This window comes from Alternaria metachromatica, assembly GCF_023757995.1.
Source record: "Alternaria metachromatica strain BMP 0045 chromosome Unknown scaffold_4, whole genome shotgun sequence".
NCBI lineage: Eukaryota > Fungi > Ascomycota > Dothideomycetes > Pleosporales > Pleosporaceae > Alternaria > Alternaria metachromatica.
In genome coordinates, this window is record NW_026055495.1 from 1022578 (window position 1) to 1044279 (window position 21702).

At 53.1% G+C, this 21702-nt stretch overlaps 8 protein-coding genes across 8 annotated transcripts; 4 read left to right on the plus strand and 4 right to left on the minus strand.

Moving 5' to 3' along the window:
* Window positions 1-2987: 2987 nt before the first annotated feature.
* On the plus strand, window positions 2988-3593 carry J4E83_002690 (uncharacterized protein; the record flags this gene model as incomplete). Its single annotated transcript, XM_049329633.1, has 1 exon — window positions 2988-3593. One exon carries the CDS (start codon window positions 2988-2990, stop codon window positions 3591-3593), a length of 606 nt encoding a protein of 201 aa, XP_049191312.1.
* Window positions 3594-6592: 2999 nt separating this feature from the next.
* On the minus strand, window positions 6593-7900 carry J4E83_002691 (uncharacterized protein; the record flags this gene model as incomplete). The annotated part of the gene is made up of 1 exon (XM_049329634.1): window positions 6593-7900. The coding sequence occupies one exon, from the start codon at window positions 7898-7900 to the stop codon at window positions 6593-6595; it is 1308 nt and encodes a 435-aa protein (XP_049191313.1).
* A 375-nt stretch (window positions 7901-8275) lies between these two features.
* Window positions 8276-9126, minus strand: J4E83_002692 (uncharacterized protein; the record flags this gene model as incomplete). The annotated part of the gene is made up of 3 exons (XM_049329635.1): window positions 8276-8441; window positions 8494-8975; window positions 9031-9126. The coding sequence occupies 3 exons, from the start codon at window positions 9124-9126 to the stop codon at window positions 8276-8278; spliced, it is 744 nt and encodes a 247-aa protein (XP_049191314.1).
* Window positions 9127-9470: 344 nt separating this feature from the next.
* On the plus strand, window positions 9471-11545 carry J4E83_002693 (uncharacterized protein; the record flags this gene model as incomplete). The annotated part of the gene is made up of 3 exons (XM_049329636.1): window positions 9471-9755; window positions 9805-9827; window positions 9877-11545. 3 exons carry the CDS (start codon window positions 9471-9473, stop codon window positions 11543-11545), a joined length of 1977 nt encoding a protein of 658 aa, XP_049191315.1.
* Window positions 11546-12796: 1251 nt separating this feature from the next.
* J4E83_002694 (uncharacterized protein) lies at window positions 12797-15053 on the minus strand (the record flags this gene model as incomplete). Its single annotated transcript, XM_049329637.1, has 2 exons — window positions 12797-14852; window positions 15046-15053. 2 exons carry the CDS (start codon window positions 15051-15053, stop codon window positions 12797-12799), a joined length of 2064 nt encoding a protein of 687 aa, XP_049191316.1.
* Window positions 15054-15483: 430 nt separating this feature from the next.
* On the minus strand, window positions 15484-16659 carry J4E83_002695 (uncharacterized protein; the record flags this gene model as incomplete). The annotated part of the gene is made up of 1 exon (XM_049329638.1): window positions 15484-16659. The coding sequence occupies one exon, from the start codon at window positions 16657-16659 to the stop codon at window positions 15484-15486; it is 1176 nt and encodes a 391-aa protein (XP_049191317.1).
* A 960-nt stretch (window positions 16660-17619) lies between these two features.
* J4E83_002696 (uncharacterized protein) lies at window positions 17620-19633 on the plus strand (the record flags this gene model as incomplete). Its single annotated transcript, XM_049329639.1, has 3 exons — window positions 17620-18139; window positions 18189-18618; window positions 18667-19633. The coding sequence occupies 3 exons, from the start codon at window positions 17620-17622 to the stop codon at window positions 19631-19633; spliced, it is 1917 nt and encodes a 638-aa protein (XP_049191318.1).
* A 615-nt stretch (window positions 19634-20248) lies between these two features.
* On the plus strand, window positions 20249-21085 carry J4E83_002697 (uncharacterized protein; the record flags this gene model as incomplete). Its single annotated transcript, XM_049329640.1, has 2 exons — window positions 20249-20711; window positions 20811-21085. 2 exons carry the CDS (start codon window positions 20249-20251, stop codon window positions 21083-21085), a joined length of 738 nt encoding a protein of 245 aa, XP_049191319.1.
* Between the last annotated feature and the right edge of the window lie 617 nt (window positions 21086-21702).

Genomic DNA, 21702 nt, shown 5'->3' on the forward strand with positions numbered 1-21702 from the left:
TGCACCGACCCTCGACGACATTCACAATGGCGAGACCAACCTAAGCTCAGATCCGTTCAAGTTCAGTCACGGACTCGCTGGTGTTAATCAATCTGCCAACGACATGTTCGTCCATATCCTTATCGCGACGGCGCTGATACCGACGATACTTTCCTTCTGCCTTCGTATCATCGTCGCCGCCAGGAACGATCGACGACGAGTTTCAACCATTGCTTCATGCAGAGGACAAGAATTCTGGGCCCGGGATCGCTACGCCTTCTGGGGAGCCCTCAAGCAGCACTTTCTGTATGCGCCAGCCAGATTGACCAAATACCGGCAACCAACGGGAGCCTCTACGGCTGGTGTAACTTCGGTCTCACTACCCACTCGCGCTCATGTGGTTGTGATCGCTCTCTATATTCTGAGCAATACAGCGTATTGCTTGGTAATATCTGTGCGCCCACGTTCCGAGATGATGGCCGAGTTTCGAGGCCGCTGCGGGTCCCTAGCCACCTTCAACCTCGTCTTCACGATACTCTTTGCTCTCCGGAACAACCCTCTAATCAACTTGCTCCAGGTCAGCTACGATACCTTCAACCTTTTCCATCGATGGACGGCCAGACTTGTCGTAGTGGAGACTATAGCCCATGTTTCCGCGTTCCTATACAACACGTACCAGGTGACCTATAATGGGGAAAGCGGCTGGCACAGTGTGGGCCGGCTTCTACAGCATTCAATGTCGTATCGGAGCGGCCTTGCAGCTTTCGTCGCCTTCGTGCTTCTCATGATGCATTCCATTGGCCCCCTTAGACGCTCATTCTACGAAACATTCCTCTCACTGCACCGAATCGGCATTGCAATAGCGATATCCGGCGTCTACTTTCATCTGGCGAAACATGCCCTACCCCAACTGCCTTGGATGTATTTGGTTGTCGTTCTATTGTCGTTAGAGCCCCTAGCTCGCTTCCTTAGGATATTACATCTCAACTTCTCGTGGAAGAGGAAAACATGGACTTCTGTCAAGCTGGAAACATTACCCGGAGAGGCGACGCGTGTCACTTTCACTCTACCCCACTCGTGGGACGCGAACCCTGGGTCACACGTTCAGATCTACATGCCAAGAGTAGCACTGGTGGGGTCACACCCGTTCTCTGTGGCTTGGTCCCAGCAATGTGGGAACGCGAAGATCCCGGGGGAAAAGCTGTCCTTCACCATCGACGACCCTGGATCCCAGGATGGACCTAGCACTGTCTCGTGCATCATCCGTTCGCGCCGAGGGATGACTTGTGCTCTTCATAAATTGGCAGCGAAATATGAGAACACTCAGGTGCACTTCTGGGGAGCTATAGAGGGACCGTATGGTGGCCAACACTCGCTTGACTCATACGGCACTGTCGTGCTTTTCGCAGGAGGGGTAGGAATAACACACCAGTTGTCTTTTGTGCGACATCTGCTCAACGCACACAACAGCAATACAGCCGCCGCAAGAAAGATTGTACTCGTTTGGTGCATAGCCAACCTTGATTCCGTGGAGTGGGTGCGGCTTTGGCTTGACGAAATCGCGTCATTACAGCATTTTGGCGAAGTCGTGAGCATACGGGTCTATGCGTCCAGAATGGGCTCATGCGAACTTGAAAGCCGTTGTGTGCCCGCGTACCTCGACGTAAGACTGCAGCGGTGCGATGTGCAAGGTGTACTAGATGAAGAGGTGCTTGTACAGATCGGTGCCATGGCGGTCTCAGTGTGCGGGCCAATGGGCTTCAGTGACGGCGTTAGGGCAGCTGTCAGACGCAGGGTGGGTGTACGAAGCATTGACCTTTTCGAGGAGGCATTCTCGTACTAGTCGACAATCGCAAGTAGCGTCCGCATCATGGCAATTCCGTACCCATGGCGAATTTAGCCAAGCACGTGTACCTGCAACCAACATTCGGCATACTGTTCCGGCTCAACATGGGCGAGGCAGGAATATAGTAAGACACGTCCGTCGTACTCACTGGCTTACATCAACGCCACAGTGTCACCAGACTCGGCCGTGAGCGACGTGAGCGATGTTCACTGTCGGAATTTGTTTCCGCATACGACACGATTTCCAAGCTGCTGAGTCGCCCCTTCAGTTCCTTCCGAAATTTCACCCATGGTCGCGACGTCTCAAATGGTATTTCTAGCCAAAAATGTGTGGCGACTACGACCGTTGGTCTACTTTTGCATACTAGTATAATACGGGGCGGATAATGCGTGTGTCTTACGATTGGGTCACATGGTCGCGGCGGGGCATGATCTAGTTAAGATGTGTTCTGCCCAAGGCTTGTACATCGGAATCAAAATAGCTCGCATACTCTATGTAAGTGCACATATGAACTTCGGCGCTGGTAGCCTTCCATGGTATGTGTTTCCGAATAGCGGAAGGCTGTCATCATCACAGTCGCGTACCAATCTTGATACCTGGTCATTCTCAGTACTCTGCATCGAAAACGTTTCATTTAGTGTGCGTTGGACGAAAAGCGTTCACTTCCTATGTGGCGCGTTCCAGCAGTCGTGTGCCTTTAAGTCTGCTCTACAGAGATCTCATCATAATCACTACATTTACTTCCACGTACCGCACTCATTCAGAGAACGATATCTTGATACTGCAGTCGTTATGGTAGCATGTGGATCTATTGCACTTGGCCAATTGGTGAGGGTGAGCGTTACTGCCTCCGACTCTGGACGCGACTTCCTCACCATCACCAGATAGTGATTTTTTACCATTGGCTCGCTTATCTGGCCCTCTGCTGGGCAACAACACGAGATGCATCCTTCGCCACTAATCTGCAATGAACACGTTGAGATACCTGTTCTCGTGGTTTGAGTGAGTCCTCTCTCACCTGCGCTTCACCGCGGGTAAAACACTGACACCACAGAAAAAGCCCAGATATCATCTCGGCCGTCACAAGTATACCAACTCCCACGACAACAGCCACACCTGAACCCAACAACCCGAGAAAAACGTCCTCATTCTCCAGCCCAAGATGTCCAACTCCAACAACGCCACCGTCACCAATGGCAACACCAACGGCCACGCCAATGGCAACAACACCCCCAAAGAAGCCACCTTCTACCACAACTCCGTCGAGCTCTTCGACCTAGGCATCACGCGCTTCGATCAGGACACCGCCGCAGTCGGCGACCGCGACTTCGCCCTCCACGCCCAAGGTCCCGTCCTCGCACGCGCCGGTCGAGCACCCCGCGGTCTCGAAAGCCAAGTCCACGCCTGGAACACATTCCAATACACTACTGAAGAAGTCAACGAGCGCGAAGAGCTCAAAGGAGATCTGCATGGCGGACAGTTGCATCGCGAGAACCGGGCGGCTGCTAATGGACAGGGCGGGGACGGTATGAGCGGCGGTGGTAGGGGAGGCTTTGGAGGTGGCTATGCGGGCAGAGGTGGAGATAGGGGCGGTCGTGGCGCGGCTAGGGGTGGTAGGGCCGGTGGTGCGGGACGTGGTGGTAGGGATGATGGGATGCTGGAGGGACTGTGTGCGGGTAGGAAGCCGGATTATGATTGCCCGCCCATGGCGAAGGGTATGGCGGAGGAGATGGATAAGAGTATGTTCTGGGATGGACCAATTGTCTAGGCCGTGTTAGCGAGGTGCTGGAGAAGTCGGTCTGTGGGAGGATACGTTGCTACATATGTCTCGTCTCTGATGGAACTATAAGCTGTTACGCTTCTGCAAAATACGACAGGGTTAGCGTCTTCGAGACCCAGCCGGAGCATGAGCTGGTCAATCTTATGATAAATTGCAGCTTTGCCATAGCTACTCCCTCGTCTAACAAAGAAGTAAATGTGCCTGCTTCAGTACCTGACCACTAACATCTGCAGCACTGCCTTCCTTTCTTTCAATTCCAGATAGCTAGTCATTCCTTTCCAATACCCTGATCAGTCAGCGCCTCTTTTCCAAGTGTCTCGAGTACCTTGACTCACTTCGTGCAGTTCCTTTCTAGTCCCCCACACCTCAGCAGATGGGCGTACATTTACATGTCGCTATCGTCGGTAAACTGCCAACAATACACTGACCAGGGCACTGGGCTACGCAAGTTGGAAGAGCGACGCTTTGATTACAAATGGCTCTGTTGCCTGAGTCGCATGGGACAGCGAGAGCATTGGCTCCCACCAAGAGGGTAAGAGTAGGTAGGAGGATAGTTGGAAGATACATGTTGGTGAAACAAGAACAGGGGTATTATGAGAGTAAGAGCTTTTGGGTGTGCGGTGAATGGAGGTGGTGTGCGGTAATGGAAGAGAATCACCAGATTTTATACATATCTGAAGATAGGCTCTTGAAAGGACGAGTATTCTGCATTAATGCTCAACTGGAATAAGGAACTGTCTCAGCTGACGACTGCTGATGCCGATAACACACACCACATTGTCTGAATCAACACACAGCTTACTTTCCTTCGAATATCCACATGCGGTAATTTCCTAACATGGCTTGATCTCACGTCATCTCGTCCGAGTGCAGCCAATTCCATGCAACCGTTTGCTCACCTTTTCTCTCCCCTCTCTCCGATCATCCACTCCCTCCCCCCTTTCATCCGTGTTAGCTCAACCACTTTTCTACTCTTTTTGCTTCAAACTAACCTCATTCCCTTCTTTACCCCCTCTCTCCACTGTCATGCTTCCTAGCATTCACATGTCATGACCGTATTCGCCATCTCGCCCTTCTGCACACATGTTCCAGGACAGCTAGCTCGGCATGCAGATGCTGAGACTAAAGAACCGCATTTTGTGTCCGCGGGGGCAGGAGCGGCGGCTGCGAGGTCGAAGGAAAGAGTGAAGAGGGCAAAGAGGATGGGTTGGAGATGCATGGCTGATTGAGTGGTTGGTAGTCGGTGGTTGAGAGTGGTAGGTCTTCTTCTTGTGCAGATGGCTTGGGAGTCGGATAGTGGAAAAGAGAGTTCTTTATGAAGGTGCAATGTAAGGGATAGCTAGGATCGGAGCTTCGTTGCACGTCTCACGTCATAGTTTTTGACTATCTGACCACGCTGCCGTCTCTCGTTGTTTTGCCCACTGCCGCTCACACATCACGCCATCAGCATACTTCCATAAGCTGTGGCCCGCGAAAACTAAACGCTATTCTTTCTATACGCTGCTTCTGACATCTGCTGAGGTCATCTCGCCTTTTTATTCGCATCGCCGGCCTATCACCTCATGTTTACAACATTAGCGACCGATGCGTCCAAAAGATCGGGGTACTTACTATTCCCCCCCCCATTCGTATCATTTCATGTCCTACTGGAAAGCCTCTCATCGACAGACACAGATCGACAACCCCGAGTTCAGAGTCGTACCGGACGCAACGCAGCGGCCGTGCACACAGTTTGCATGGCAGTAACCGGTGAGGGCAACTTCGCCGCATGCACCACCTGCATGTATTCCGCCGCTCTGAGGTAGAGCGATAGCGGTGGCGATGGTGGGGAGCATGATGATGAAGAGGTGTTGTAGATGCATTGTTGGTAGTGTAGATGTAAGAATGGAAAGGTTGTACTGCAAGGTAACGGGAGCTGAGTGGACTGATGCAGTGTTTATCTTCCAGTGTGTTCGGGCTCAAGGTAATGAGCTATGAGGTTGATGAGGGAGGATATTAAGATGTAGGGAGGTGAAAGGGTGAGTGATGCAAGGGATGTGTTTCCATGACACATGTACGCATTAGGTTGTCATCTTTACACACATGCAGCGACGAATTCCTTTGTCATACCAGCGGAAAACACATTCCTTCTGCTTCCAACTTGTTCCATGCCCAATCAGGAAACCTACCATTCCCGTTCCTTTGCAAGCCCAACTCCCGCCGCTGTCTTCCTCCTCACCCATTTCCAATTACTTTGATCTAACCTGCACACGCATCAGACGATGTGGTGTTCTTTCTTAGTTTGGATAATGACGTACCGCTCACGCACCTCCACCTCCTCCCTGGGCCCAGGGACATTTGCACCACACATAACTGCTCGCCTGAACGCATTTCCCAGGGCATGATTGCAGACAAGTGCTCATAGGGGCGACAGCTCCGCACTCCACTATGACGGCCGCGGAAGTTGTCGTAATGAGTGTGAGGGCAGTGAGAAGTAGGGTTACGACGGGGACGTGCATTTTCGCTGATTGGCTTCGTTCGCGCAGGAGGCTTTCGGAGGGCGGTTCAATGGGTAAGGGATGATGAGATGTCTGGAAATGAGGAAAGAAAGAAGATCTTTAGGATGATAAAGGCTGAATGATGAGAAGCTGAAAGGGCGTTCCTTACGCCGGCAGAATGTGCTGATATTGAGGCACGGGTTTCGAAAAAGCGTAGTATGCGTGTTGGAGGCGTATGACACCACATGGCCGGGCGTTATAACGTAACCTCAATACTGTTGGATGGCTTAGGTAGAAAGGTTCCAGAGTGGTAGGAAGCACCGTAACGCCAAGGATAAGCTGACATATGCTGATGCGATGCCACAACAGCAGTCTGACAAGAAGGTTTCCTAGCTGCAACGATACAATCTGTGTCGTATTTTAAAGAAGTACTTTTAAAGCTACATCAACTCGGAACCTACTCATTTGCGAAGATCCAATAGTGTGTGCAGCAAAAGACTCTCCTGGCGCTCAGGACTTCTTGAAGTGACGGTGTATCAAGCCGCACAAACTCTCCCACAACACTTGGTCTGTGCCTCTCAGCCACTCAACAACGACTTCCCGCGCCAGGTCTACAACCCGAATACGAAAGGCTAGCTCAGTCTTTCGTGCGGAATCCTCCTCCATATCGACAAGTCCTTCCTTCTGTTTACGTTCATATGCGCGGCGATAGGAGCGGCTCCATACGTTTTGACTGGCTTCGCCGATACCGGTAGATGTAAGAGGATCCCAGGTCCAGGTTAGGTCAAGCGATTCGAGTTGGGTGTTGATAGCATCTTTGGCAGCTTGAGGTTCGACTGCAGGTGGAAGGGCGATGGGATACGATGTAGGGAACGGGAGGTACTCGTTAGCCATTCGCTCTATACGCGCGTGGCTGTTTCTTGGTCTGAGGTCGCCGAAGCTCCACGCAACGATCCATCGCTTGGTACTTGATCCAACCTCTATAGCGCCGACCGCCCAATTAGTGATGCCGTGCTTCTTCAGAAGATTGATGATAGCCTTGGCGCTGTCCATCTTGCCCAACATGCTGGTATACCACTGTACCTTGTCCTTCAAAACAAGACTCTCGTTGACCATCTTCGTGACGAAGCCTAGGTCGCCACCGAGACAGACCATCTCGTTTTCTGAGCCAGTACATACGGCGTTGGGCTTCCAGCTCTTTCCTTCACCCTTCAAGCTAGACTGCATGTCGGACACGTCGGTGAAGAAGGGTGGGTTGCAGATAGTGAAGTCAAGACGGTCTACACCAAGGGCTGCCAGTGGTATCACTGGGTTCAACTCGGTGGTTTGGAGTAGCTTGGTACGTGTCATGAAGTTGTTGAGCGCGAGGTTGCGAGCTGCTGAGTCGAAGCTCTTCTTGTCGATATCCGTAGCGCACATTGACCAACTCGGACGTGATCTCAGACACAACAAAGTGTATATGGCGGAAGCCCCGGTACCAATGTCCAGGCCTTGAACTTGACGGTTTGGATCGTACTTGCTAGAATAGCGTGGTGATGTCGAGTCAATCAGGCCTTGCAGCCAGGCTACGTAGTTCCAGCGATTGGGAATTGGCGGGCACAGGCGATCACATGGCACGTCTAGTCGGAGGCCAAAGTCGACTTTCAAGATAGCCTTTGATAGGGTCTGGGCAGTCTCGGGGTCTTGAAAATCCAATTTTCCAGACGTTCGCTGCCATAGTTGTTTGAATACCTTATCGCTCTTGGTGAGGGCCTTGAAATCGACGGTGTCGTATGGTGGTCGCTGCGCAAGATCCATATTATTCTCTAACGCCGACATGTGAGCGATTCAGCGTAGAATTCGTAGCGTTGCTGTGGTGTAGTCTGCACGATGTGGTGAGAGAGGCTATCAACGGGCAAGTGCCGGGAAGTTGACGCTTGGGCCAGCTCATGCTGATTGGCTGACAGGACCGGAGGAGATGGGACGAGGAAGGAGCCACTGCACCTTGGACCAGTTGAAAGCTCAACAGGTGCGCTGCCGCCTGCATTAGTATAGAAAGCAAGTTTTACGAGATTCCGAGGCAATGAAAACTTCTAGGAGGCAGGTGAGAGCGTAGGAGAGTGTACAATTGATATACAAGAATTTGATAGCGTCGCCGCAACTCCCGCTCATACCTACTGTATGCTGTCTACCCAACGCCGAATCCATATGCAATCAGATCAAGAAAGGCCCGTCGTACGCTCCATCGGCTTCCTGCAGTCGTACTTCTTCGAGCGTCGGCACAGTTCCGGGTCGGTAGAAACCGAGGAGCATCTCCATGTCCTCCTCGGTCATGGCGCAGAGGTCGTCGAGCGAGTATTGTTCGCACACCTTGGACATCCTGCATGGGCTGAGTCAGCGAGTACCTTCCGGATGCGATGTAGGGAACATACCACTGCATCCGCTTTGGGCCCTCCTCGATATTCGGGGCGACCTTTCGCAGCTTCCTCCGCAGCATGCCGACTCTTTGCACGGCGTTGCCGATGTTGTATGGTAGGCCAGCTGCTATCTGCCTCCTGACGATGTTGGCCAGCTTGGGGCCATTGCCGTTTGTGCTGACCATGATCTGGAGCGGCCCATCGCGGTGCACGCTGCCAAAGTAGAAGTCGCACTCGGGCGGGACGTCGGCGATGTTGGCTGCTATCCGCCTCTCCTTGCATAGCTTGTAGATCTGCGACGAGGCCTCGGGATCGTCGACGGCGGTCAGGACCATGTCGACGCCATCGAGGTCTTGGGGCTCAAACTTGCGATCGATGTAGTCGACCTGGCCCTGTTCTATCCGGTAGGCGACTTCTTCGTTGAGGCCGTCGCGCGGGGAGACGAGGGTGATTTTGGCGTCGGCATTGAGCACGTTGACGATGCGACCAGCGGCGACCTAGACTTTTGTCAACTGTCAATACTTTGCAAGGGGCCTGGGGGTGTTGACGTACCTCGCCGCCGCCGACGACCAGGACGCGCTTATTGCGGATCTGCCATGCGAGAATCAGAGAGCCGCCGCCCTGGATCTCGGGGTAGGGGCCTTTCATGGTGCGGAGAGTGTTGCGGAGATGGAGCATGCAGCGCGGAGATAGCCATGTCTCGATTCCGCGTCATTGCCAAGGCCGTGCTGAGGACGTCGGCCGGGCTGGCTGGGCTGTAGAGTTTTCTTATCGCATGCACTTTGCAATCACGCAATAATGGTTCCCTCGCTGCCACTAGCCATGTCTCCCTGGACGGTGCGACTGCGGGACGGGGACGCGTTTCCAAGATGCCGGCATGTGGTCCTGCAGCGCATCCCTAGCGGCCCTTGCAACGGCGCGCCCAAGACCCACGCCCTAGCCTACCCATGCCGGCCCATGTACCTTCACGACTCCAGCAGACACTCCCGAATATGACCTCGCGCAGGTCTCTGGGCGGCGGCCGCGTCCTCGGCAGCGGGAGGAACCTGTCGCCCGCCGCTGCACCTCCGCAGCCTGCAGCCGCCCACCGCCGCAACGCGAGCCTGCTCTCGCCCTCTGAGAGCTCCGTCTCGCTCAACTCGCAGGCCTCCAACAGCCCCGCCAGCACCGCAGAGACGCGCGAGGATATCGGCAGCAAGGTCCTGGTGGGCCCGAGCGAGAATGCCGCGGCGAGTGCGTCGAGTAGGCTCGTGTGTCCGATATGCAATGAGGAAATGGTGGGTTCATAGTACCTGCTGCAGCAAGAACAGTCGTCTGACGTAGCAGGTAACATTACTACAATTGAACAGGTAGCACCGCCTTCCAGCCGCCCAATATGTTAGCCCTGACCAGTAGTAGACATCTCGACGACAACCACCAGAACCTGGTCGTGGAGGAGCAGGATGAGGTCAAGAACTGGTTCGAGGCCCAGATGCACAAGGCCAAGAAGTTTCAGCCGCTCGCCGTGCTTAACCAGAAGCTGAAGGGACTCGACGTCTTCGAATCCAACGATGTCCCGTCGCCACCCCAGATCTCCCACTCCGCGAGCAGTTCGACCGCCCACGTTGCCCACGAACCCGCACCCGTCCGCCGAGACCCTGAGGAGGAAGTCACGCGATCACATTGGCAGAGGCCTGGCTACCGCGATGTCTGCTCAGACCCCATGTGCGCGAGGCCCGTCACAGCATCACAGATGGCGCTAGGCGGAAGTCAGCCAGCAGTCAACTGCAGACAGTGTGGCAGGCTGTTCTGCGAGGAACACACCATGTACCAGATGAAGCTCTCACGGCAGGCCAAGCACGACCCCGTCCGAGGTGTCTGGTGTCGCGTGTGCGAGACATGCTACAAGTCGAGAGACGGGTACAACGATCACCACGGCTTCGAGCGCGACCATTTCGACGAATTCGCCAAGATCAGACGGAAACGGGTAGACAGAGAGCGGATGGAGGTCAGCAGACTTGAGAAGCGTCTTACCAAGTTGACGCAACTTCTCGCAAACCCGCCCCCGATAGAAGAAACACAGACTGCCGGAAGCTGGTTTTCACTGCCGGGTGTCAAGAACCAACGCAAGACTCTAGAGCAATCCATAATCACGTGGGAGGAAGACGCCAAAGTTCCCAACTGTCCCTTCTGTCAGCAGGAGTTCTCGACATACACATTCAGAAGATCACATTGCCGCATGTGCGGGCGCGTCGTCTGCAGTGACCCAAAGACGGGCTGCTCCTCGGAGATAGGTCTTAACGTCGCAAGCACACAGACAACCGAGAAAGATGCTGCGCAGATAAGTGTGGACGTGCGCATGTGCAAAGACTGCCAGCACACGTTGTTCGCTAGAGGCGACTTTGAGCGCGAGCTAGCCGACAAGCCAAAAGACCAGCGTGCATACGAGAACCTTGCGCAATTCGAACGTGGCATCCGATTACTCCTCCCACGATTCCACAAGCTCCTGCAGGCCTTGCAAGACCCAGACAAGTCACCCACGCCGCAGCAGTTGACTGACGCGACAAAGGTACGCAAGAGACTAATGGACGGCTTTGCACAGTTCGATGTAGCCGCAAAACGGATACGAGATCTCCCCACCGACTCGCCAACACAGCAGAAGCTACAAAGAGCAGTATATCAGCAAGCTTACAGCTTCTTGAGCTTACACATGCTACCGCTCAGAGCGTTACCAAAGATCCTCAAGCATGCAGCCCCGCAAGGTCGAACAAATGGAGGTAGTGCTCTCGCGTCTATCAAGTACAACGACCGCTCCACTGGCAGTGTCGTGAGCAGCAGCGAGGTCTCCGCAATGGAATCAGAAGAGAAAGAACTCAAAGAGCGATTGATCGTACTTGAGGAACAGAAGTTCATAGTATCTGAAATGGCCGCTGATGCCACCAAACACCGAAGATTCGACGAAGTATCCAGTTTGGCGCAGAATGTGGAAGACCTGAACAAAGAGATTGACCAGATTAATGGGCAACTGGGACAACTAGACTTTGCCAGTGCTTACCAGGGTGGCATGGCTAGCCCACAACCTGGATGAACAGCTCCGAGGGAGTATCCTTCCGAACAATAACCAGTCCCGTTATAGGGCATGGTCACAATATCGATTTCTCATAGCCCCCGCCACGGTCCGATCATCTTGACAACCGACAACGCAGGAGCCACCATGGTGCACCTCACTGGGGCTGGAATCTGTCATCGTCGCACACTAAAGATCGCGACTACAGCTGCCTACAGCTGCCTCCAAAGCCGCGCGTAGAGGCGCAAGTACAGTACATGCGTAGGCAGCACCGATGGGGTGTCTTCGCACGAAGACGGTCCTTTAGGGAATTCAGGCAGGCAAGGTCGGGCCTATTGTGAGCACCACGTCTCACGCATCCATAGTAATATACGAAGTAGCATGTGAATAAGCAATTCGTCACCAGTGCACTTGTATTCCCCCAAACAACAGACACCTGACATGATGTCCAAATTCTCGATGCTGCAAATACATCAATGATGGTGTTTCAATGTTGCACCACACCCAATCACCACACCGCGCAATCCTTCCGCCCTCATCCACCTGCACCATCTCTCGCACGCATTGTCCACCACAATGTAATTACCCTCGACGTCACGACACCTCCAACGTCACAACCACCGTCATCCCCGTCGTCATCTTCTCTAGATGCCTAATCCAGTAACTCACAAGTCCACCATGGAACACGGTGCCAACTTTTCTCTGCATTGCCCCCGGCGCCGAACGTGCGCGTCCAATGCCTCGCTGCCAACTTTCGCCAGCACTGCTTTCGGCACGTCATTGCTCGATTGGGTCGTGCGGATCCGTGCGTTTTACTGCTTCCGGGTAAATCGGAAAGGCAGGGGTTTGCATTGGGAATGGGATGGGAGTGAGCTAGGACGGATGCAGACGGATGCGCGGGTGTAGGATCAGGGGTGGGTAACGGTGCGAATTGTTGTGGGGTGGGAATGTGGGTTGGGGATCGTAGGATGCGGATAGGCGGGTAGAGTGGTGGTTTCGTTGGTGGCGGTTGGGTTGTCCGAGTGGAAACCTACGAGAAAACTGGGGATGGGCGCCTCACCACCACGACGGTTTGGTAAGATAATATTCCAGGTGCAAGTGTGAGTGGATGCTTCTTGGATGTTGTGGCTGGCGATGGCGAGACGCGCTTCTATTCCTCGACCTGCACCTCCATCTTTTGCTGATCTGTGTACCCGTTAGCGAATGTCAACAACAGCTCGCTCGCCTCGTCATGAACTCACCTTTTTCCTACAAATCATTCCTCCTCCCTGTTCACTTCGCTCCATCCTTCTTGTCCGCAGACCTCCACCCAGCAAACTCCAAGAGATCCTTCATAACCTTTGGTTTCTGAGCAGCCGGACTTTCCCGTACCTCTGCTAAACGCTCAGAAACGTCTTTGCCCTTCTCGAACCGTTTCTTCCTTCTCGCAAAAAAAGATTCGGATTTTAAGACCACTGGTGGAGGTATCGCTGCTGGTGTTGATGCTGAAGGGACAACAGCAACCGCAGAAACAACGCTTCCAGACCGTGACAGCTCCACGTGTCCTGGTACTATCGGATCAAAAGTAGGAAAAGGCTCTACATCCTCTTCCGCTGGTGCTTCTACGGCTACCCCCGAAACTCTTCGTTGTCGCCGTCCGTTCCTACTTCTTCCCCTTTCCTCCTCCCCCTCGCTTGACGTCGCCTCCGCAGAAGACAACCCCAAATTCCTACGCCGTATCTCGATCTCCCTAACATGGGAGCCAGGATGGACGGTAGCGTAGGTGGCCTCCTCGATGGTAGCATGCGCCAAGTCGGACAAGGAGGAGAGGGAAGACATGGTGGAGTAGACCGATGTGACTGGTGGATTCAATTCCTCGTTGGCGCCATCTTGGGTGGTGTCGTTGCGGTTTGGCTCTACCCCTGGTGGAGCGCTGGGCGATGTCCATGTTGAAGCTGCATCGTTGACCGTGTCGTGCCGGGTATGGTGATGGGCAGAGGGGTCTTGCAGACTGACTCTTGCGTACTCTCGTAGTACAGAGTCTTCGTCTGATTGTAGCTCCAAGAGGAGCTCACGGCGCGAAAGACGGGGTCGAAGCGAAGACGCGTTGCCTCGTTCGAGATGATGTCCTAGCAAGGACTGCGAGGGCGATGGAGCGGCAGAGCGACGCATGCGTCTTCCCCTTTCCTGGACTGACCGTTCATCGTCTTGTCGAGCGACTTCGTATCGCTTGACTGGATTGTCAGCACCATTACGACCCCTTCGCTCATGCATGCCCCTTCGTCCAGATGAGACAATTGGTGATTCCGGCGGCGTCAAGTAGGCCTCATTATGACGCTCTACGAACCCGCTTCGCCTCTCCCTACGTGCCCCATCGTCGATTGTCCTCGTACTATCCCCTCGATCTACACCTCCAGCCAAACGAGTCGTCTCCGAAAGCCACGACTCTTCGGCTTCAAACCTCTTTTCATGCGCTAGCAACAACGCATATTTCATCAGCGACGCTGCACGCCGTGGATCCGCATTCGTCAGCGAGACCGACACGTCGCGCGTCTCTACGCGAAGCTTTGAAGCACCAGTAACTGTCTTCTTGGACTGGCTCACAGCTTTGCCATCCAGCGAGACAAGAGAGCTTTTCCGGCTGGGGATCTGAGGGGCTTTCAAGAAACCCGAAGACAGCGTCTTCTTAAGTCTGTGCTCAGATTCCGGCACGTCGACTTGAAACCTCTCCCCTTCGATGCGTTGGCGGTCGCGGCGAGCCTGTCTATAAGCCTCTTCTATTTCCTTGTCGTTGACTACCCCCTCTGAGCACTCCTCATTCGATGAATCGTGACGAGTGATAACCCTACTTTCGGGGATGAACCCGCAGGCAAGCCACTCGTCCTCCTCTCCAAGCTTCTCATCGACTTGTAGTACTGCTTTTAGCTCTTGGAGGCAAAACCACAATACCTCTTCGTCGTCTGCGTTGTCGGACTCCTGTTTGTCTTTGTCAAACCATACTGGAAGACGGACGTCTTTGTCTACGGTCACCCATGCCGCTGTCAGCCCACTAGTGTGGATAGCCATTTCAGCAGCATCGAATGACCGCGGTTTTTGTCCCACTTTATCTGTGTGAGGATATTTGCTCGAGGCAGTGGCTTTGCTCTCGTACAATGAGATGAAGCTTGATGCGACGTTGCGCTGGAAATGGGCTTCCATGCTGGACTTGTTGAGGGCATCGTAGTTGAAGTCTCGTGATGAGCGTATTGCATGTCGGCTTGGTCGTTCGACGAAGATGTGGAGATGGGAGGGGAGGGAGTGGCGCTTCTTGAGCAGGGCGGCTGGGTAGGAGCGGGGGTGTTCGAATGTTCTGTTTACTGTCAATTTCCATCTGATGTGCAATATAGTTTTGCTCTAGATAAATGGATGGCCATAATGTCTACCGTATAGAAGATCGAATTTTGCTATTTCAATTATTGCGAATACCTCCGCGGTGCTCTATATCTTCGAGATGAACCGAAAAAAATGCTGTGTCTTCTGCAAGGTTGAAGTTGATGACTTACATAGACATGGTTGATGATCGGTAATGTGGCGATGCTATGACATTCACTCGGGTTAATGCAGGAGGTTGAGATAGTGGCCTTCGAGAAGCGACGTTGCAGATTTGCCTGCATTGCACACCATCGTCGTGTTTGGTAGCGAGATGCGCTCTTTCTGGTTTGATTCTGAAAGAGTGGCCATACACGACACTGTGACGTGGGATTATGGGGCTCGAAGGGGGGCGACCTCGGAACATCACTTGCAACACAACAGAATTGACATCGTGATATCTGTAGTAGGAATTACTTCGAATTCATACAATGTGGCAAGGTTTAGTAATGAGAAGTATATTAGGATATAGCAGTCATGATTGAGGGTAGTGGGTTTACATCGACAGCTGTGAGAGATGGGCACTAGAATCGCTACGTCAGTACCTGATCTGAACCCTTCAGTAGTCAAACTTACATGCACTCTTCTTCTTCTTGGCTTGCTGACTCTCTCGTCTCCGAGTCTACAGTGTTGTCATTTGTCCACTCCAGTGCTTGTCGGTATTCATCTGCTCTGAGCTGCTGCAGCTTCATGTTTTCGGTGATGGGGGAGTGCAAGGTGGTGCTCATCTCGTACGAAGCCCAGTCAATATTGCTGACCTTCTTCGAAGAGTTGACGCTAAGCCCAGCAGGGTACGAGTTGAAACCACCGCCGCTACTCACCCACACTCGAAGTAATGCGGAGCAAAAGATCTCCGCGATCTCTACTTGTTCCCGTCGGTCGATGAGATAGACAATATACTGGTGCATTGTGAAGTGTTGTTCAAACATGCCGATGTTGTGGAGGTGGGTGGATATGTCCTCGACTAGGTTCATTATGTAGTTGGATGACTTCCGTTGGCGGTGCTCTTTTAGACGATTTTCTGAGTTTTCAGAATATCCACACTCCCCGAGAGGATATCGAAGGGGTGTATCGCGTAGTGATGCTGGCGTCTCCTGCCAACGTTTCTGGGTACCTTGACAGAAAAGTTCGAGGGTACCGACACGCTTCTTTGATCGACTGGAATGCGTCGTGTAGAGATACTTGCGGTGGCCTTTGGCAGAGTTTTGCTGGTTGATCAGCGGTCTTCCCGGGGAGACGTTGTCTATCTGCCAGAACTGCTCGGAAGCTTTGCCTTCTGCCAGATTATCGGCTATGTAGTCGGCTATCCAATTGGAGATGATAAGCATTTGATTAGGAGTAGGCGGGATACCATTCAGGTCTGCGAACTGGTGTATGTATATGGACGGCTGCTTTGCTGCATTCTTGCAGATGATGTCGTATTCTCGCTTCAAATCAGTATCAGTTCGCATGCGGTGCACCAAGTCGCCGTCGACTGCCGCTAGCAGCATAGGCGGTTCTGAAGCGAGTATTCGTGCGCATTCTCGTATATACTTCACACGGTCTGTTGCACTGATGGTAGTGCCATTCTTGTACTTAGGTATCTCTTCGTTGAGTACCTCAGAGATGACGGGCTCGTAGTGTTTCGAAAGGAGAAGACGCGCCTGTCTTGCTCGCCGATCATCGAGTGTCTCTGTTGCTGTCCCCATTCCGCCTTGTTCCTGGGGGACGTTGTCGTAGGTATAGTTTTTGTTTCTTGTGGTCACCATCGATGGGAATTTTGATGCTACTCGTTGGGCAGGAAAGCGTGTGCGAAACAAGGAGCGATATAAAGATTGGCGCGCGTTGAGCATCTGTCGTGAGAAATAGTTAAGGATCGGGTGTGCACCAGGAGTGGCATGTTGATCGCTGAGTTTTGCTGTCTTTAGAGTTTCACGTCTTGACATTGAAGTTGTCATAGCTCCAAGTGCACCTTCCATGCCTCGTGTCAGTACCGAAGGACGGCATTTCCGACTTGCAGAGTTGATGATGCTTTGGAAAGGGCGAAGTTGCATATTGAAGCTGGAAACACTATCGAGATGAAATTAGTTGCACACGAATAGAATCCATAGTTACCACTAGAGTATTTGTATGTCAATCTTGGATATCATGTTGCCGGATTCGCGTCCAAGCTCTGAATCTGCTTTGTGTTGTTTCCAAGGTCTGGTTTCGCAGTGCATTCCATGTCTCGACAAAGCGAGGCTGTGGCGTAACTGTCGTCATATAATTTCGAGACAACCACGATACTTTCATCACGCCCTTGGAATCCTCAAGCGTTAGGTGGCTTAGAGTCCGGGTTTGAGAGTCGTGTTGTGAAGGGATCAGGTCCCGACGCACGCCAATTGAAGCGTTTAGAGTCGCTGACAGCCATATGAATTGGAGGTTTGATTGAATCGCACGCGATCACGACTCAGGGGTGGGTGGCACAGCGTGTGATGTGGATGAGGGCGACAGGTGGGAAAGTTGAGGTGCCGTGTAGGTGTGGCGTCAGGGGTGTGGCTGGTGTAGCGCGTTTGAGTCAATGCCCCTCCAAAGTTATTGATAGAGCCCCTCCCGCAGCACACGAGCTCCGCAACATCGACACTTTTCTGGTAAGTTACGAACTCGACGCGTCTTCTTTCTGCTGTAAAGTCACGTGTACATCCCGCACAACGTACCTTCAACAACACGTGTACTGACGTCGCGCAGACATGGCGGAACCTACAGCTCCCGCCCCACCGGCCGCCGAGGAGGAGAAGGGCCCTTCGAAGCGTGCGCTCGAGAAGGCCGCGAAGAAAGCAGCGGCAAAGGCCAAGAAGGCAGAGCATGCCCTCCGACCCAAAGAGCAGGCAAAACCTACCACAAAGAGCGAGCCGACGAGCATCTTCTCTGAGGGCTGGCTGAAGCGCATCTACGAAGAGAAGCCCGTGTCAGAAGTCAGAACCCGATTCCCTCCCGAACCAAACGGCTTCCTCCACATCGGTCACGCCAAGGCCATCGCCGTCGACTTCGGCTTCGCAAAGCATCACAATGGCAAGTGCTACCTGCGATACGACGACACCAACCCGGAGAAGGAGGACGAGATCTACTTCACTGCTATCTTGGATATCGTCAAGTGGCTAGGCTTCGAGCCGTGGAAGATCACATACAGCAGCGACAACTTTGACAAGCTATACGAGCTTGCAGAGCAGCTTATCAAGAAGGACGGCGCCTATGTGTGCCACTGCTCACGTAAGTCTGCATAGCTATCGTCATGTGCGAGGTACTAACTCTGGCGCAGGCGAGGAGATCAACAACCAGCGCGGAGGACCCGACAACAGAGGCAAACGCTATGGCTGCGCACACCGCACGCGGCCGATCGAAGAGTCCCTCACCGAATTCCGGGCCATGCGCGACGGCAAATACCAGGCTGGAGAGGCTTTCTTGCGCATGAAGCAGAAGTTGACGGACCCGGATGAGGGCAATCCGCAGATGTGGGATCTGCCCGCCTACCGCGTTGTCAAGGAGAACCACCACCACCGAACTGGCGACAAGTGGAGAATCTACCCTACCTACGACTTCACCCACTGCATTTGCGATGCTCTCGAGGGAATTAGCCATTCGTTGTGTACAGTCGAGTTCCGCCAGTCGCGTATCTCGTACGACTGGCTGCTGGAGCAGTTGGACATGAAAGTGCCCAAGTCGGAGGAGAAGGGACCAATGCAGAGAGAGTAAGTGACGGTTTCTACCTGGAACTCACCCATGCTAATCTCCCGCAGGTTCGGACGTCTAAGCGTTGGCGGCACGATCCTCTCGAAGCGACGCATCCTCCAGCTCGTCGAAGGTACGACCGTCGAGAAGAAGAACGCGGACGGCACAGTCGAGACAAAGAAAATACCTGGCGTAGTACGAGGATGGGACGACCCCCGACTCTTCACCATGGTGGCTTTGCGCCGTCGCGGTATTCCAGCCAAGGCCATGCTCAACTTCGTCGACGAGCTCGGCGTCACAGATGCGCTTTCCGAAATCGAGCCTCCGCGTTTCGAAGCTTCAATTCGCAAACATCTTGAGCGAACCGTACCGCGCCAGATGATGGTGCTCGACCCTATCAAAGTAGTTATCGAAGACTTTGCGACCGAGGACGAACAAGAGATAACAGTACCCTACGATCCCAAAGGCACCATACCTGGTGAGCGCAAGGTGAAGATTGGTAGCGCCGTTTACATCGATCGCAGCGACTTTAGAGAGGAGGACAGTGACGATTACTTCCGCCTGGCGCCAGATAAGGCCGTGGGTCTATACAACGTCCCCTTCGCGATCCGTGCGACATCCTTCTCCAAGGACGAATACGGCAACGTGTCTGAGATCAAGGCTGTCAAGGTGCCAGGTACCGAGAAGCCCAAGGCCTACATTCAATGGGTGGACGTTGCTACAGCCGTCCCGGTCACAGCACGTCTGTACACCTCGCTCTTCAAGACCGAGTCACCCAACACACTAGACTGGAAGACAGGTGGCTGGGCTGACGATCTCAACCCCAACTCCGAAATCATTCACGACAAAGCAGTCATCGAGCGGGGTATCAAGGATCTCATCAGCGAGACTTCACTCGATCTGAGTGGATCGTCAGATGCTCTTGTGCGCTTCCAGGCGCTGCGCACTGCTTATTTCTGCGTTGATATCGATTCTACGGAAGACAAGATTGTGCTCAACCAGATTGTTAGTCTGAGAGAGGACAAGGGTAAATAGATTTGGAAATGACTCTCGGATAGGCTGTTGGCGTTGAAGGTGTGGCAATCAACTCGGGGTGGTAGAGGTGTTGTTATGTAGAGTAGAGATATCCCCGAAATGCAGCAGTCATGATTTCCGACGCGCTGTAGGGTTGCATGAATCATTCGCCCATGCGCGCCGCTACCAGAATACGAGTTTTGGCCCCCCGCGCTTCCCTCTCAGCCGCTTTACACATCGGCGGAAAGCCCGACGCTTATCGCATACGAGGCGCGCGTCGTGTGTTGCTGTTGTCCAATGGCACAGTACCTCGCATGTTGACCCCGCTGCCGTAATCAGCATAGGTCTTATATAAGCCAGCCAAGATGACTTCCCATACACTCGATACCACTTACGCGAGCTTATCTCCGGGCATAGGTCGCTGCTTCGGCCGATGAGGTGGCTTATGGTTGCACATGACGAGGTGTGGTAGTCGGAGGCCGAAGTACCACATTGAATATACAGGAGGTATATCGAACGCCCCAGCCACAGTCTCTAAATTTTGCCGCAAGCCATTATTTGTTGACTGCGTAGTTATAATTCTGGATTGCGGACGTACCCCTCACATCAGATCTATCGACAAGGCTCACGAAAATCATGGAGCGCGAGTACGAATTCTTTGTAACGACGGATAAGCCATATAACCCAGCTGGTGCGGAACGATGCATGATCCGGCGGCTGGTGATGCGCAATCACTTCGATATGAAGATGGCTGGACCGCAGATCAACCCGTCTCAACACTCTTCGATCAGCACGGCCATGGCGAAGAAGAAGCTAAAGAGCCGATTCCGGATATCCGAACCTCGGATCAAGAAAAAGAAGGCCAATACCGGAGAGATGGTAGATACACGGAGATCAAGAGAGAAGGGCGCAGCAAGGCCTAAAGATCTGAGAGACAGGTCGGGACCAACGACATCCTCGAAAGCTGGGGAAGACGGCAAAGACAAGAGAAAAGACACGGATGAAACACTAGAACCAAGGCCAGTTCTAAAGTGTGGCCTGAACTCTGGTCGGATGGATCCCTTCAAGGCTTCACTCTTACCTGGAACCCCAGATCTGGGTGCGCTATTCCAATTGTGTACGTAGAGTCGATACACGTTGTCCGACTACAAGGGCAAATTCTGAGGCGAAAGGCCCCATTGGCTGACACCAAAGACAGACAACAGGGCACCCAAGAGCAATGCCGTCGCCATCGATACCCAGAACACGTGGAACTCATTCATCTCGAATGATGCTGGCTTGCTGCACGCAACTCTGGCAAGCTGGGCACTATACGGCATCCTGGCCAATGAATTCACTGACTTGAGAGTGTGCAAACTCAAGCACAAGAATGAAGCAATCAAGATTGTCAATTGCAAACTTGCGACGTCTGGAGGCTACATATCGGATGAGGTGGTTGGCACTGTATTGACTTTGGCAAATCTCGAGGTATGAGCACGTCTTCCCGTGAAATGACCCATGCTAACGGTTCCAGAATCTTCTTGGAGACTATGAAGCGGCTCAACTTCACGTCACAGCGCTGAAACGTATGGTGAAAGTGCGAGGTGGGCTGTTTGCCTTAGGACACAATGATGGGTTGATGCGTGGCATCATATGGTAAGCTCAATGCCACCCATCGCGTAATTTTACCGCTGATCCCTTTGACAGGATGGACTTTCACACTGCAGCAGTTTCTCACGCGCACCCATCTTTCTCACACATAAGTCTGGACCCGGATACGCCTCCTTTGCCAGACGAGCTCATAGAGGAAGCGGCACAAACGTCGCCCACGTCACTGCTCCACCTTTCCTGCGCCGAGGTCGACTGCTTCAAGATATTTCATCAACTCCATCGAATCGCGCTAGCAGTATCGTCGCACTGGGTTGGTCGTGTGGAGCGCCTCACTCTCAGCAATCTCCTCTACGAAACGCAGTTCATGATTCTCTCGGTACCTGATCACTCACACAACTTCCTGCACTTTGACCAGAGCATCCATGACGAGAAAAGCGACTTCTACGATCATCTCAAGGCTAGAGCGGATGCGGCGAGTGTGGTTGAGGCCCTACTTGCAG